Here is a 17,640-nt window from a genome sequence, read left to right on the forward strand (position 1 = left end):
CCCACAAGTGTTCAGGATTTTCCTGGTTTTGCCCATCTTTTTTGCAACAAGTGCTATTGCCCACTGAGTCATTGCCCCACCCCTTACAGGCCTTTTTTAAAATCATTACTTTATTAGAGAAAACACACCTTCTTTAGGACCTTTGTTTATTTATAAAAATTAGTGAATTATTCCCAGATTAAATAGCCACTATAATACTAATGTTTAACATCTGGGGCAAAAAGCATGATTCTTCTTGTGCCATAACTTACTGTGTTGGCTTCAGTGATAAACTCATTCTAGCTAAAGTAGTAGTGACGACCCTTTTGTTTTCTTAATATCCTTAATCTGTTTCCAGTTTTAACTGGAGCCATTTCAGTTTGCCCACATCATTCCTGTGTGGCTAACTGCATTTTAGGAAGATCATTATCATTCAGGGTATACCGTCTAAGAGTAGTGTTTCACTCTCTCGCTTCCTGTTTGTAGAAGAGTGCTTAGAGGCTTCTGAGTCTACTGTCAGGACAACTTAAAGGAGTTTGTCTTTTCCTTTAAGTATGAGAGGACCTAGGTGTTGAGCTTAGGTCATCAGGCTTGCTAGCAAGCCCCCTTTTACCCTCCCCACTGAGCCATTTTGATGGCTTAAGGATTACTATATTTAAACTAATTGGTCATGTGTAGACAGTGTGAAATGGGTTCAGGAGAAGAATCCAAGTATGAGAACTTGCTTGGAGAGAGTAGGATCTGTGATCTTAACGTCTCCTTCCCTTCAGATTGAAGGTCTTCAGAATGGCCTCTCAATTTGTTAGGTGTCTCTGCTGAGGTTTGAGAGATGTGTAAACTAGTACCTGACTTCTTGGAGAAGCCTAAAAAGTGAGAGATCGGCCAGAGATGCCTTTTGTAGTATTGTAGTAAAGAAAGGTCATGATGAGTGGCCTGCCTTTTTGGGTATGATGGGTCAAAGGTGCAAGAAGAGTCATCCCAGGGACTGGATAGGTAGCAAGATAGTGACAGTTACATCAAAAGGACCCCAACTTCAGGTCTGCAAAGTCTAGGTAGAGCAGCCTGAGAAGTTAGTTCCTGAGCTACTAAGTCAGCATTAGGGTGCTTGCCTTCTGTAAGGTCTCACCTCACCTTATCAGTCAGAGCCCTTCCTGTTTGTTAGTCCTGAATTTGCAGGCCATAAAAGTGACACCTGAACTGTCCTGAGGATGGTGGAGTTAAATGTGCAACAAAAGATACTTGTCCTGTCTAAGTGTCTGGACATAACTAGAAACTTAACGGTAGCTTTAGGAAGTACAGTCTGACCAGAGCTTGTCAGGGAATCGTACTGGGCATTAGAAGGGCTCTCAGCCAGGGCCAGCTTGTTCCATGTGTTGTCTTCCTTTGGAACTGAGAGTTCCAAGTTGGTAGCTGGGGACAAAGGGAAATACAGGTTGGAGAGATATCACAAGCATCTATAGGCAACTGTGTCATTTTAGCAACTTAAACTATTTGACCATAGAAGTCTGGTAAGTTATCCAATAATACTTTATTCTCAGAGATGATTTTATCCCTCTATTACCATCATTCTGCCATATAGTGTGTGTGCATGTGTGTGTAAACACTTGTGTTTTTAGGTATAGGGAAGTCAGAAAGACAGTGATGTCTTCCTGAATCACTGTTTACCTTAGTTTTGAGACAGATTTCACTGAATTGGAGCCCACTATTTCTGCAAGACTTGGCCAGTCAGTAAGTTGCAGGATGACCTGTCTGTCTGCTGTTGTGCCTGACTTGTTTGTTGAGTGCTGAGGTCTAAACACAAGTCTGTCATGTTTAAGAAGCATTTCACCAACTGAGGCACCTCTCAGGCCTGACTTAATCTTTATTCAAAACTCTGCTTTGGGGTTGTGGCAGGACATACTAGAGGAGGTGTTGTTTTGATGCTCTTGAGAAATTGATCAATAAATCCTGAAATGAGTCTTGAAACATGTTAGGAGACACTGGTTGAATCATTCATCTTGGCCTTTTTCTTTTAAAACTATCTTTCAGTGTATTAATCATATATTGAAAAGGTAACATAAAAGAGTTTTCCCAAGCCAGGCATGCTGGTTCATGTCTTTAATCCTAATATTCCAGAGGATTCCAGGTGAATCTCTGAGTTGGAAACCAACATGGTCATAGAGAATACAGGCCAGCCAGGGCTTTGTAGTGAGACATTATCTCAAATAAATAAATAGAAAGCTTTTTCCTTTTTGCCTGTTTATGGTAGTTTATGGCATTTGTATTAACAGGTGTAGATAAGAGGTACTCTACCTAAATATTTTGATCTCTCTGTAAAAACTCTTACAATATAAATGAGAGCTTATTTCTATTTGGTGGTGTGCTAATTTTAGAACACTGGTTATTATAAAACATGTATTTGTAGGAGAGTAGGTGTGTAGAAGAAGTCAGAGGACAGTTTACAAAAGCTTGCTCTTGCTACTGTGTGGGTCCCAGGATTTGAAATGAGGTCATCGGCTTGACCTGGTGCTGCTTCCCCAGTGAGCCATCTCTTGGGTCCATAAAGCATTGCAAAAATGTGTGTTTTGACTTTTACAAGAGTACATTCTTTATTGTGGTCCCTGTTTTATGTCTAGTGTATATTTCAGATTTTTCTGCATCTAATTTGAAAGTTAACTGATACTTTTTTAATTAGGGTTTTTTTTTTTTTCAATTTGGGGTACTGTTTTTTGAATTGCTTAAACTATATGTGAAAATTAAATTAGAAAACCACTTGCTGTATTATTAAAGTTAAAGTCTTTGTACTCTTTTCAACATTAGGTATGTTTTTTTTTTTTTTAAGTAAAAAGTTAATTTTCAAAGGGCTTGAAATAATCCCACAAACCATTTTTAGACTCGCTAGTAGGTCATTTCCATGGCCAAGGATGTTGTATGTTTGTAGGAGACCTGTTGTTAGTTTTCAAAGTCAGGGCACATCCATGAGGATCTCAGATAGCATTGGGACAACACTTAAAGTTAGACATGAAAAATACTGGGGACGGGTGCCCTTTGGGGTCTTTCAACATCAAGGAAGGTCTGTGCCAAATCAAAGAAGGGAACAGGTGTTTGAGTATAATCTGTACTATACTCACAGTGCAAAATTAGTGTGTAGCTTTCAAAATGTAATCATTGCAACTCACTGGTTTAACAACAGAGAAACTTGAAGGTTAAAGTCAAAAGCATCTTAACAAAATTCATAGTCTGTTTAGATCAAAGACATTGAAGAAAAGAGATGGCATGCATACATTTAATTACAGAAGGCCTTAATTTCTCTAAGATCAGTAACTAGACAAAAATATCTATTCTTGTGACTCAGCTCATTATTTCTGTGGAGGAACTGATCAGTTAAGTGAGTTAATGGAAAGGAAGATGGAGGGAATCACTATTCTTTCCGTGACATGTTTGACAAGGAAAAAGCAAGTGAGTAAATTCAGCAAGGCTGTCCCTTACAGACTGGTCGTCTGTCTGAAGCCAGTAATAGTTTTATAAATACCAGCTCAGAGAAACTAAAATACCTAGGAATACCGTTTTCTTTAAAGATAGATATGACATTCTAAGGCTTTACTAAGAGAAATCAAAGGAAAATGCAAGGAAGAATTGGTTTTTATGTAGCATGGCCACGGTACGTTGTCTTTCAGACTGATCCTGTGACTCTTAATGAGCTGCATGGAGCTGAAGCATCGTGAGGTGGGGGAGACCAAGAGCAGACGCATTAGACAGCATTAGATGGCCAGGTGAGAGAGGACAGTGAATAGTCACAGGGCAGCTAAGCACCAGTGCAGAGCCCACTGGGTCTCCGTCCATTTGAGTCCAGCCAACCAAAACTGGGATTGATGGTGGAAGAATGTAACTGTAGAATCATCAGAGACTCCACCAGGTCCATCTCACAACTCTGAATTACTGAACTGCAGGGAAAGAAAACTTGTCTCTGTTCCTTTTGGAGTGGCCAACCAAGACAACACCTTAGATGTTGAAACTGCCAGATGATAAATTGACAGATAAATAAATCAATGTTTCTTGGTTGAAACATTCAGTTGTATTAGTTAATGGGCTTTAATACTTCAGTGTGGTATTGGCATAAAAAGAAATAAGTGGTGTAAAATAGATTGAAACATGTTTGAGGGCTGAGGAAGTGGTTTAGTGGGTAAAAGTGCTTGCCACCAGGCCTAAGGTTCAACAACCTGAGCTCAATCCTCAAGACTCAAACACATAGTGAGAGATTCAGCTGCCTCTGCCTCCCCATGCTGGGGCTAAAGGTCTGCACTGCTGTGTCCAATCTACTTGTAGCTTCTTCAGCTATAAAAGGGCATATAATAACATTTTAATACAATAGATGTGCTTTTTGTCAGTGTTTTCTTCTCACTGTTTACCTTTATCTTTTGCTAATTTGTTAAGATAAGGATTTCAAAACTCCTTTCTTGGTGCCATAAAAGGACAATGATTCTGTGGAGGGGACTGGGAAGAAGGCTTAAGCAAGCAGGAGAACTTGAGATCCACTCTAGCACTTGGCAGGGGAACAGGGGCAGAGAATGCTAAAGCTCTGGGACTCAACTGGCAGCCAGCCTAGACAGCTAGGTGAGTTGAAGCCAGTGAGAGACCCTGTTGTAAACATAAGGTGGACTTTGTCAGCCTGCTCAAGCCTGCGAGCGGAGTTCAGATCCCTAGAAGCCATGTAAAGCCAAATGCAGGAGCGGCAGAATCTGCTGCCTGAGCCTAGCCTCACTGGGAGCTGGAGAGAGGCAAGAGAATCTCCAGAAGCTAGTGGCTAGATGAGTTAGTGTAGGTGTCAAACAGAGCTCAGAGAAAGTAACTTCCAAGGCTGTCTTCTGGCCTGCATCTGCACGCTTCCACGAGATTGAGGCCCCCCCCCCCTTTGCTCAGTTTTCAACCTACTTTAATTTTTCCATGGGGTTCTCTATATTCTTACCCACTTGGATATGCAGAAAAAACTCTTTTGACAAAGGTTATAAACAAGTCAAACAACAGTTATTTCCTGTTGTATACCATGCAGATAACATGAATAGTAAAAGTAGCTTAAAGATGTATTGGGTTCTGAGGACTGTGTCTTCTTTTGCCCAAAGTTAGTGCTCATTTTTCTTTTCTTTTTGTCCCCCTCTCCCCGTTGAACTCAGATCCACTGCATCTGCTTTCTGAGTGCTGGATAAAAGGAAGGACTGCTTCTCCCCTGGCCTGGCTTTCCCTTCCCCCTTGCCTCCTTGCCCCCTTCCCCTTTCCCTCCTTTTCTCTACTTTACCTACTTTCCCCCTTTCCCCTTCCCCCTTTTCTCCTTCCCCCTTTGTCCCCTTTTCTTCTTTCCTCCCTTTCCCCTTCCCCTTCCCCCCCTTCCCCCTTTCCCCCTATGAACCTGTCAGTTACCTGGACAGTTCTTTCCCAGTGGTTCTGCTGCTAAGCAATGTTTGAATTGACTCCAGTGTGTTGCCCCCTGTTGAATTTCATGTAAATGAATCCGTTCAATATCTAGTCTTAACTGTTGAGCTTCTTTTGGTTAAGATTGGGCAGTATATCACTATTATTGCTATTCAGAATCCCTGGAGAGCTGGCGTGGGGTGGCTGGGTGGCAGAGTGCTTCCCTAGTGTTTTACTAGTACAGTGTTGTCAGAGTGCAGAAACCCTGGATTCAATCTTACCACGAATCCTCACATTTGAATTTTTGCACTCTCATACACTTTGGATTAGTTTCCTCAACTGCAATGTCACAAAAATGTTTTGCAAAGATAATGGCTGTAATAAATTGGAAAGCCATGAAAGCCATGAACCATGTTAAAACTAGGTATCATGATGCGGAGTCATTTTATCTGTGGGTGCAGTGGGTAGTCACAGCTTTTTGGCTGCTGCTAAAGAAGTCTTATGTGTCTTGTTGAATCTTTTTCTAAGTGTTTTACTATTTTATACTTAATTTATTACTGAGGTACTGGGGATACCGTAGATTTTACATTTGCTTTTATATCCTACAACATTGCTCAGTTCACCAGTCCATTGTACAAGCTCTTCATAGATAACCTAGGATTTCTGTATAAAGTTTAGTTATTAGTCCCAAGAAAGCAGTTAATATTTCTTCCCTTTCTACAGGTTTTGCTTTTAATTTTCCTTTCTTTGTTGTACCAAATAGGACCTGCCATCCAATGCTGGCCTTATATCATTTTCTGTAAAATTTTAAAGCAACAGTTTGACTAAAAAAAAAAAAAAGAGTGAGAATTGAACCCAGGGTCTTCATTTTTGAGTAATGGGGATTGAGGCCATGGCCAGCTCCCTTCCCCCATTCAAGCAGGCACGTCTACCACTAAGCTGTGTCCCAACCTTCATTTTAATTCTCACAACATTGCCATGGTAGGTATTCAACTTGGAATCCTCCTGCCTCCACCTCCACCTCCGCCTCCTTAGTAACTGGTATTACAGGCCTGCACCAGCAAGCCTGGTTCAAAATTGCTTGTTTTAAAGTGTTCTGAGCTGGACTGCTCACCCACCTATCCAACATTTTTATATTGTGGTATCATTCTCATTTAAAATATTTTAAAATGTATTTTGTGATTTCTTCATTCACTTGGTTATTCTAAAGTTCATTGACCTTTTTATGGCGCCAGCATGTGTGTGGGGTGTGTGTGTGTGTTTATGTGTGTTTAAATACTTTGTGTATATTTGAATTTGTTAAAGAATTCCTGAGATTGCTCCTGTATTGATTTCTTACTGATCTGTGAGATTTGCTTCCTGTTCTGTTACCTTGCTCCTTCCTGGCACCTGGTAGGAGTAGAGCAGTGGCCTCCCGCAGGGCAGAGAGCACCTGCCTCAGCACATCCCCAGCCACATGCATCTCGGGTCTGACTTTACTTTCAGGACTGTTAGTTTCTTATGTTTTTTTATCTTTGTCCTAAGTATTTTATCTTTAGTCTTAAATATTATTGTTACGGAATTTGGTACTCTCTCTCTTGAATTCTAAGTCTTGTCAGTAAGGAGCTTACAGACATACTTGGAAGGAAGCTGAAGGACACTTTATTATGAGTTCTGAGAAGACCAGGACAGCAAGACCATCCTGGCAATTCCAAGAGTGGGGGGGGGGGGGACAGAGACAGAGACAGACCACATGGAGGCAGAAGAGGGGAAGGGCTTCAGAGAAAGTGAAGAAGTCCTAAGGATCTCAGGAAAGTATGCTTAGGCTTTGGCCAGTGTCTGAAAGGACAAGGACATGGAAAAGAAGGAAAAGGAAAAGTTACACTTACCTGGGTAACAGGAAAGAGCACAAGCCCCGGGGCACTGCATGGTGGAAGCACTCTTAAGTGGCTTCCTTGAGGAAGGGTCTCCAGGGGTGACAAGCACCTTACTTGTTAAAGGAGCAATTCTACCCCCAAAGATTTGTGTATTTTATGTATGTGTGCTGTATGTATATGAGTGTTTTGTTTGCATGTATGTACCATGCGTGTGCCCACAGAGTTTGAAATATGGTGCCTGGTCCCCTGGAACTTGAGTTAGAGGTGACTGTAAGCCACTGTATAGGTACTAGAAACTGAACTGAACCATTCTGTAATAGCAACAAGTACTAAACATTGAGCTATCTCTCCAACCCTTCTTATATCTCTTCAACATGTTCTCAGGTAAATCAGCTTTTTCAAGTGGACTTCCAGCCAGGTTATTGACAAACCCAACTGGATTACCTCTTTTAAGAGAAAAGACAATAGTATGTGCTCATCTAATCTTTGAAGTAGGTCGGAATGTCATGTTATTATACAGGGATAAATATATTCTATTCATTTGACGGGGGTGGTTAAGGAGAGGCAGTTATGACGTTGCTTTTGTAGTGTCATAGTAGGAAAATGGGAGGTTGAGGAAGGATGTCCCATCCTCAATGTCTCCTAAAGCTGTTAATCCTTGTAACATCCCCCCCTCAAGAATTGAGACTCTAAATTATTAAGAAACCAGTCCAGGGATTGGCATAAATCTCCAAATACTTGTACCAGTTCTGGCTTCCAGCCAGGACAAGACCAAGGCTATTTCTAGCTTCCTAGCCAAGGGCAAGAGTCTGGTCCTTAGTCCTAAAGTGCCTGCATCATTTCTGTGTTCTGCCAACCATTGTTTCTGGTGGTGCTCTACCATTCCCTTTATTAAACACTGCATGTGTAGGCACAGTTCACTAAAACTGTTCTGTATTTAAAATTTATCATTTCTGTATGGATTCTTTGTTTTCATATAGCTACTTTCTACCTTTCCTTGGAAGTGGTATATTGATGTTAATTACTGTTGCTATGACTGGATTTAAATATCATTTAGGCTTTGTTGTTTATTACTAGATGTGGTTCTCTGTGTTTCTTGTGTCGTGTCTCTTTGGAGGTTTGGTTTATTTTTGGCTTTCCTTTTGGTGTTGTCTTAATTCTGGCTACTCTGGATTATAATAGCATCCTTAGCTTTGTAATCATGCAGTTGCTTTTACAATTCTGTTTATCTACTGTCATCTAAAACTTACATGTGTTCTTTAGGTTGCAAATTTTTCTACACCCCCCTCTTTCTTAGAAATTTTAAGAAAATAATACCACCGTTTATATTTACCTATTAACATTTTTAGCTTTTAATTTTTCATGATACTGGATTTTCTTCTATTACAATTTTTCTTTATCCTGAAGTATTTATTTTCCTTTGAAAGTCTGCCAGAAACAAGTTGGTTGAGTTTTTGGTCCTCAGAACATATTTGTGCCTTGACTTTGTAAAGGCTACTTTGCTTTTTTATAGGCTTGTGAGTTAAAAGTTCTTTTCTTTCCCTTGCATAAAGATGTTCCATTGTCTTCCAGCTTTCATTGTTTCCTAAGAGATATTGTGCTTCTGTCTCTCTGTAATGGATTGTTCTTCCTAGGCTGCTGCCAAAATAAAGCAGACGAGATTGTAAAAGCAGTAAGAATGGGTGTTATTTTGTAGTTTCCACAGGGAAGGTGTGGTTTCAGTTTTGTCTTGAGATGACAGAGCATTAAAGGAAAAACAATAGGGATCCAGGCAGGGACAGGTGGGCAATAGAAGAGCCATTGGTGTCAGTACAAGCAGGCTCCTCCATGTGCTAACTTGGTACCTACTCAGGGTAGGGACTGGCTTTTTCTGGAGTAGGGACGGGGCCTTCAGAGGAATTGTCTGCCTGAGGGTCTTTATTAGCAGAGCTCTAGAGAGTTGGGAAAGATTTGTACCAGATTCTAAGCGAAGACAATGCCTGTTGTAACTTGTTAGGTAGTTTAAATTCTTTGGTGTTCACCAGGCCTCTTGGGTGTTTCAGTTTAGTTTTTTATTAAGTTGTAGTGTTTTAAGACTTGAAAATGTTCTGGCCATTTTTCCCCAGCCATTAATTTATTTCAGTTTTTTTTTTCTATTTTCTATTTTTTTCCTCTTTATTATACAATTGCACACATAACTCTTGCTTCATTTTATTTGCAAGTCTTTTACTATTATTCTTAGGTCATTTCTGCTAATGTATAAATTTACTGATACAACCTTTGGCCATTGGGCTTTTTATTTCAGAGTTTATAATTTCCAGTTTTAGCATTTCTGTAGTTTACATTTGTTGAGATTCCTGATGTGTTCATTAATTTCAGAAACATATTCATAAAAATCACTTTAAAGCTCTCATCCAGTTGTTTCTGTTACTTTTTAATTGTGTGTCTTTTAGTTGTATACTAGCTATGTGAAACAGTGTTGTAGAAACTGGGAGTTCTGCTGTCTACCCTCTGAAGACTGTGAGTTTTGTTTCAGCAGGTGTCTAGTGGCTTCCCAACCTAGACTTAACTTCTGCTGTGGCAGAGCTGCATTGTCAGATCTTTGTGCTCTTCCAGAGCTGGTTTCATCAGTCAACAGTCTATCCACATGTGTCAGTCAAGGATTAGGACAGAGGTCATTGTTGTTTGAAGATTTCTCCCTGTGGCTCCTTTATTTACAGTTAAACTACAATTTTATGCATGTATCCCAGTTGTCCTGAATCCCTGAGGCTGGGGACTGCCCTCAAGTTAGAATACAGCTCTCTTCAAGTGTGGCATTACCCATCTGCAAGTTGACACCTTTCACATCGTATACTTCTTCCTATTTATCTTTAAATACTTTAGTGGTTGGTTGGTCAGAGCTGTGATTTAAGGAAAACTGACCTAATTCAAGGTCCTGGACTTTACTGGAAGCAGTTTGTTTTGAGTTAGTATGTTCTTGTGTCTGCGTGCTTTTGAACTCAGGCGAATTTGTGATGTGATTCTCAATCTGGTAGGACCAGTCTCTCCTGGGCCTTCTTGTGGCTCTTACATACTTAGAGAATCTTGTCTGGATCATAAAATCGGTGAATTAGAAGCATGTTTCTCTTCATGCTCTATGTGTTTAGTTTTGTTAAGGTTGTTTTTGTTAATAATTACACATACTTACTAGTTGCTTTGTAGATGTTGTTACAGAGTGATTCTGTTTTTGAAGTGTTCTGGCTGGCTGTGGTAACGCATAACCATAATCCAGCACTTGGGAGCTGAAGCAAGATTTTGTGTTTCAAGCAAGCCTGAGTTATCTATAAAACAAATAAATGTTTTGCTAGCCAGAATTACTATTTTTAAGCAGTCTTTCCAGGTTGAGGGAATATAGCAAGTGAAAGCTGTGAGCTGCATGGTAGCATGATGGCGGTCAGTCTGGGTCAGGCCAAGGTCTGCATCATCTTGTCTGGACCATTCACTTTCCCACCTATTGTCCTTTGTTCCTGGGTTTATTTCAGGCCCAGGGGAGTACAGCTTACATGCTTTGTGCCCTAGATTCTGGTTCTCGTGTTCTCAGAGGAACCTAAGTGAAATGTTCTTCTTAATACCATAACAGAGTAGCCTCCAATTATGCTGTTGTTATTTTCCTTATACTGTTTTCAAAGAAAGAATCGGCTGTATAGTATTCACTTGAGTTCAGAGTCACAAGAGGAAGGTCTAGATTACCCGAATTTCTTGGCTTTTTTCTGCTTTTCATAGTATAGTGATGTACTATTAAAAAGTGAGGCTGTCTAAAACACATTGGGGCAGCTCAGGAACATGTCCAAGTGTGCTCTTTCCTTCTTCTCCCTCTGCCCCTCTCTTTCTTTTTCTCTCTTCTTTTCCAGGAACTGCTCAATTCCAGTTACTGTGTACTATAAAAAGCTGCTAGCTGTTTTAAGGGTCTTGGGTCAAGTCTAGACAGCTGCTTTCAACCTGTGGGTTACAACCCCTTTGAGAAGTGGGTCCTCAGACTACCCTTTCATAGGGGTCACCCACGACCACCAGAAAACGCTGATATTTACATTACAATTTACAACAGTAGCAACATTACAGTTATGAAGTAGTAATGAAAATAATGTAACGGTTGGGGATCATGCCAACACGAGGAGGAACTGTATCAGAGTGCTGCGGGCGGCCCTGGGAAGGCTGAGAGCTGCTGCAGTCACCATCTGTAACTTAAGGGAGGCCCGCACTTGCTTTCCCCTTGCCCTTTATTGACCCACCTGACTTACAAGTATGAGCAAATGTGAAACTTAATCAGTTGCTTATTTGTAAGTTATTAGAAATGCTCCTGGTTTTCCTCAAATTTTATTGACTTTGGTAATATGTGGGAAGTAAAATTGAGTCTCAGAAATTATATTTGACTGATTTAAAAAGTACAGCTTCATAGCCAAGAGACAAGGAAACCAAAAGGTCCGTTCTGAAGGCTTCTTTTAAAGTCTTCCTTCCCCCAGGCCAGTAGTTACTCTGAAATGAAATAGTAGTTCAGGGGAAGTAGGATGAATTATCTTTGACCAGCCTAGGTTCTGAAATGAGATGTTAAAAAAAACAAAACAAACAAAAACAACAAAAAAACTAAGATGCGTTATATTAAAATAACTTTAGTTTATGTTACTTTGCACTTTATAAGTAGTGGCACGAAAGCAGTTATAGCTTTCAATAAATGAAATTTCTTTGAGTATTACAAACAGAAAACCAGGAAATATTAACTGTGGATGTGTCTGGTTAGTTTAATTACTTATTTTGAGACAGGATCTCATAGACCAGGCTGGCCTTAAATTTACTGGGTTAGCCTGGGCAAGCAATGAACTGCTTCTCCTGTTTCCACCCTCCATGTGCTAGATTACAAGCGTGTGCTGCCACACCCAAATGATAAGTGTTGTTTTAGCTGCACCTTTTCTATATTAAAGGTACCAGTTTTGACAGCTGTTAACTGAAGTGGTTTTTTGTTGTTGTTTTTTAAACTAAATAATGAAGTGAAGGCCCTTTGATGGCATAGGATGAACTCTGAATAGAAATTGTCCAGGATGTTTGTAGGTATGATTTCATTAGGTGAGCAAGCATTGGTGTTCACATATAAAACATAACCATGACTTATCTGGAGTCACATGTTCCATTTATTGGCTTCCTTCATATAGAAAATATAGTGGCCAGTGCTGACCCGTTAGGGTGACGCTATGTATATTTTCTGGGTGAAGGAAGTGTTCTGTACATTCTCCATGCTTTGCATCATGGTATTTTGGATAACCATGCTTCCATGTTCACATCAACTTTTTGTTTTTCAATTTATGCACAGCACTTGCTCTGAAATTTGGGGACTGAGTACAGCAAATACGGTAGATCAGTGGGACACAACAGGCCTTTACAGCTTCTCTGAACAAACCAGGTGAATATCCGCCCTCCATGGGACCCTAGAGACCGCGTGGGAGGGTGCTGTGGATGAGCTCAACTGGGTTCAGTGTACCTTGTGCCTAGGATGTTAATGTACTGTGAGTAAGGCATGGCGTGTAAAGTATCTGCGTGCCAGTATTAAAGATGTATTACTGCTTCAGCTAATGTTTTGGTCAATGCAATTTTAGTTTTGAATCATTAAATTATTGTGTCCCATAAGAATAAGACCTATTTATAACTATATACTCATTGTAGTCCAATATTAGATAAATTTGTTACTGGCCTAATTTTTAAGTAGATACATAACTAGTTTTTTTCTAAATTGCTGGTTACCATCTAAAGCTCATCTTTACACTAGCATGTACTTGATGAACCTCTTATGTCACAGTTTACAGTAGGTTAACTTGTTTTTTGTCACGTTTTTTTAAAATCACTTCATTCTCTCTTAAGCATATTGGTATTTGTCCATTTCATTTCATCACCATCTGCATTTCTGTGTGAGCCTCATAAGTAAGCCCCAGTTACCAAGAGTCACACTTCAGTAACAAGTTACAGTAGTCTTGAGTAAGTTACTGTCACATCATTGTTGATATTTGCCATTTTCATACTACTTCCTTTTTTTGACAACCAGTTGCCTTCAGAATTAATGCCTTTGAAAGAGTTTAGCTTTTTAAAAATGGATGTTGATGAAGTTTTCAAGTATAACCACATGACACTTTGTAGACCACTTGCCATAAAAGGCTACCCTTGCACTGGCATGTGAGTTGTTATATGCACACTGATAGAGGACAGGCGCAAGTGCCACGGCTTGCTCTATCCAAACCAGCTTGTGTCCTTCCTGGTGTCACTACAGCTGACTCCACGGCTGGGCTCCTTTGTGTGCTCTTAGTGTGTTCACTTAGCCCTGCGGTGACACCTAGACTCGCCTTTTAAAATTGCCCTCCTTTTTCCCTTGCTTCCAAATAGGTCTCTTGATGGCCGTCTTCAGGTTTCACACCGCAAAGGGTTGCCACATGTTATATATTGCCGGCTATGGCGCTGGCCGGACCTTCACAGTCATCATGAGCTCAAGGCAATCGAAAACTGCGAATATGCTTTTAATCTGAAAAAAGATGAAGTATGTGTAAATCCTTACCACTACCAGAGAGTTGAGACACCAGGTAGGAAAAGTGCAGATGGTTTTTGGCTTTGTTTTCCTGGTTTTAAACTAAAAGGATGACTAAAGGCTAGTATTCCTTGTGTCTCAGGGAAGTTTTAATATAAAATTCTAATAAACTGTTAAATTGATCATATTATTTGGTAGGAGTTTTAAATGTTTTTTTATTTTTTAAACTTTCATGAAAAAAGTATCTTAGAAAAGGAACATGTCCATTTCTTGGGAGCATACTTAGTTGGACAGGAAAGTATGTATTTAGGCAGCTCCTCAGATTTGCTGTGCTGAGAGCTAGCCGTGTCTCTAACGTCACCTGCTTCCAACAGTATAGTCTTCAAGTGCTTTAAGAAGAACTTGAATGACAACATTTTTGTACAGTAATTTAGTGAACTTTGTAGTAGGACTATTGGTTTAATGGTTTAGCTTAAAACCTTCAAGAAAGACATTCATATTAGAAAAAAAACCTAACTCCCACTTTAGCGAACACGTTTTCCCATTTTCCCTCACGGGTTTTTTTCAGACAGGATTCCTCTGTATGGCTTTGGCTGTCTGGAATGCTCTCTGTAGACCAAGTTGGGCTTGAACTCAGAGATTCGCCTGCCTTCCCAGTACTGGGATTAAAGGCATATACTTGGGCTCCCTCACCATTTCTAATGGAATTTTATAAATTCTCATGGTAATATAGTATTTGATAGGGTCACATTGTTCCCCAAATAAACCTTAATTTGGAGACTTAAATGATAAATTATGTAAATCAACTCCATGATGAGATTTGTCAGTTCTTTAGTGTTATAATAGCAGATAGGTATGGCCAGACTGAAAGGTGGCCTTCTCCCTTGGGAGAGCGTTGAGTAAAGGCCCTTCCACTTACCCCCTTTGCCACTAACTTGATCTCTTTAACTCTTACAGTCTTGCCTCCAGTCTTAGTCCCTCGGCACACAGAGATTCTAACAGAACTGCCGCCTCTGGATGACTATACCCACTCCATTCCAGAAAACACAAATTTCCCAGCAGGAATTGAGCCACAGAGTAATTACATCCCAGGTACTTTTGCCTTGAGAGTCTCTTAAAACTTTGGTAAATAGCAATCTTGTAACAAATGCCCAGGTGTTAGTAATGTGGTTTCATTTTCAGGGTGTGCTTGACTTTGGGTGAGAAAAGTCTGATTTGTGGGTTGGTTATTTTGCTTTCAATACATTAAATGCTTGTTTTTATTTTTAATTACATAAAAATATTTTTATTATATTAAATTAAAATGTATTATAAAATTAAACTATGTAATATCTTTATTATAAAGGTTTACTTTTTATTTTGCAGTGGCTTTAAACAAAATACTATGAGAAGTAGAAAAAAGTCCCTTGTAAGGTTGTTAAAGCTGTTGAAGTAGAGAGAACTGTAGAGAGTAGGCATAGTATATGGTTTAAGAAAAGCATCGGGCTGGTGAGATGGCTCAGCAGGTAAGAGCACCCGACTGCTCTTCCGAAGGTCCTGAGTTTAAATCCCAGCGACCACATGGTGGCTCACAACCATCCGTAATGAGATCTGGCGCCCTCTTCTGGAGTGTCTGAAGACAGCTACAGTGTACTTACATATAATAAATAAATAAATTTTTTTAAAAAAGAAAAGCATCTCTGGCCAGGCTGCAGAGGCACAAGCCTTTAATCCTGTGTTGGGGGTGCAGGGTGCAGAGGCAGGTGGATCTCTGGGTTCAAGGCCAGCCTAGTTTAAAGAATAAGTTCCAGGACAGCCAGGGCTCCACAGAGAAACTCTGTCTTGAAAAAAACAAACAAACAAACAAAAAAGAAGAAGAAAGAAAAACATCTCTAGAACAAACATAAACAAACATCTAAGAATCATTTTTTTCCATGGGTCATTTGGTAATGCTTAAGGTAAATGAATACTTAGTACATGTCACATTTTAGTTTTATGGATAAACAACACATTGAAAAATAGAAGATGCTTAATTATGTTTCTCCTGGCTCTTCTGAAAAATGACTGAACTCAACTACATTAAGTTCTCAAATTCTGCTGTAAAAATTTTGTTTGCAGTCTGTTTGGGGTGTGTGTGCACATGTGGAAGGAGTTGGAGAGCTTTGTGGATTCAATTAGCCCCTCATGAACACGGGGTCAGCTCAGGTGGCCACGCGGTATGGGACATTGTCCACTGACCCAACTCATGGCTCTCTCCTTCTGTTCTAGTTTTCTGTGGCCTCATAATAGTTCACAATTCAGTACCAACCCTATAGTTTTTACTACTTTCTAGAAAAAGCAACTATTGTTCTGTTACTTTTCTTACCTAACATTTCTTTGTGTTTCCACTAACAGAACTAATTAGGAATTAATTGTATTCTGGTTTTTTAGTCTTTCAGTCTCTGCCTGACTCGTCTCCCTTTATTTTAAAAAGTAGGGTTTTGTTATTTTGTTTGTTTTGAGACAGGGTTTCTCTGTGTAGCCCTGCCTGTCCTGGAATTCTATGTATATACCTATAGATCAGGCTGGGCTCAAACTCAAAGATTCACCTGCCTCTACCTCCCAAGTTCTGGGATTAAAGGCATGCAACAGGCCAAGAGACTAGGTTTAAGGGTATCCCTGTCCTACGCCATCCCCCTCTTGCCCCAGGTAATGGTGTATAGAACATTTTTGTGACATTATCAAGGAAGAGTAGATATGAGTACAGTGAGGCGAGATGAAGGAAGAGAAGAATCATAAAATGAAATAGTGCCTTTTGTAGGAGAATTATAAACTGGCTAGGAGTGGGGTGGTGGGGAGAGAGAGAGAGAGAGAGAGAGAGAGAGAGAGAGAGAGAGAGAGAGAGAGAGAGAGAGAGAATATGAATGAATATGTGTATGTGTCGGGGTAGTATTTAAGTCTTTCATGTGGCAGCTGTCCGCTACTCCATAATGCTAGCAAAATGTGAGTACACTGAGATCCACACTAGAGAATAACTTACAGTGGCATTATTCAAAATGCTTAGTCTTCAAATATTAAGAGATTTGGACTTAGGGTTTTTTCTTTATTCTTTTAACTATTTAGATATTAGTGTTTTATAAAGTAGCAAATTGGAAATAAAATAAAACAATTGCTTTTCTGGACACTGTCAGCTGCCAGTGACAGCAAACCCAGAGAATTTACTTTTGGACCATTTCAAAATAATTTTCTTCAAAATTTTTATTGTTTAAAATATCTCTCTTTGTATGCCCACATGCACGTGAGCGCAGGTGCCCAGAGTTCAGGAGAGGACATTGGATTCCCTGGAGCTGAGCCCCTTAACTTGGGTGCTGGGATCTGAATTCTGGTTCTTTGTAAGAATAATCCCTGCTCTTAACTGCTGACCTCTCCAGCCCCTGAAAGAACTGTTGACAGTTTTCTAAGTGCTAATAGTTTATTATCCATTTATAGATAAGTAATAATTGAGGATGGTAAAGAAATAAAATGAGATAAAGTGTCTTAAAATTGAGCTTTCTCCATCTTAGAAACACTGATCTTCAGACTGGCAGAGCTCAGCTTTTTAAATTTTCTTAGTTTTAATCTTTAAAATAGTATATGATGGTATCAATTTTATTTTTTATTGTTTGGTTATATTAAAATAATGAAAAATTTTAGCATTAGCCATTTTGGTACACTGACTTCTGATGAGAATTTAGGGGCAGTCTGCTTGCTTTTGCTTGTTTATCCATTTATTTATTTATTTATTTTTTACAGGCAGGTTCTGACTGTGTAGACTAGGCTAGCCTCACACTTACAGAGACCTTCCTGCCTCTGCTTTCCAAAAGCTGGGGTTTAAGTGCCCTTCTCCCTGTTAACTGATGTGAGAATCTTTTTCATGTCATGTGCCTGCATTATTTTGAGTTA

At 39.7% G+C, this 17,640-nt stretch overlaps 1 protein-coding gene across 4 annotated transcripts in view; it reads left to right on the forward strand.

Annotated features, from left to right (window-relative positions):
* The window catches only part of Smad2 (SMAD family member 2), a 63,871-nt gene that overhangs the window by 27,621 nt on the left and 18,610 nt on the right, over positions 1–17,640 (forward strand). For 3 of the 4 annotated variants that reach the window (XM_029546739.1, XM_021214142.2, XM_029546737.1), the window contains exons 3-5: positions 12,541–12,630; positions 13,602–13,795; positions 14,698–14,832. In XM_029546739.1, the coding sequence (XP_029402599.1) occupies positions 12,541–12,630; positions 13,602–13,795; positions 14,698–14,832 (419 nt within the window). The remainder of the gene's footprint in view (positions 1–12,540; positions 12,631–13,601; positions 13,796–14,697; positions 14,833–17,640) is intronic. The other variant, XM_029546738.1, reaches the window with a different exon arrangement.

The sequence above is a fragment of the Mus pahari genome, chromosome 15 (assembly GCF_900095145.1).
Source record: "Mus pahari chromosome 15, PAHARI_EIJ_v1.1, whole genome shotgun sequence".
Classification (NCBI taxonomy): Eukaryota; Metazoa; Chordata; class Mammalia; order Rodentia; family Muridae; genus Mus; species Mus pahari.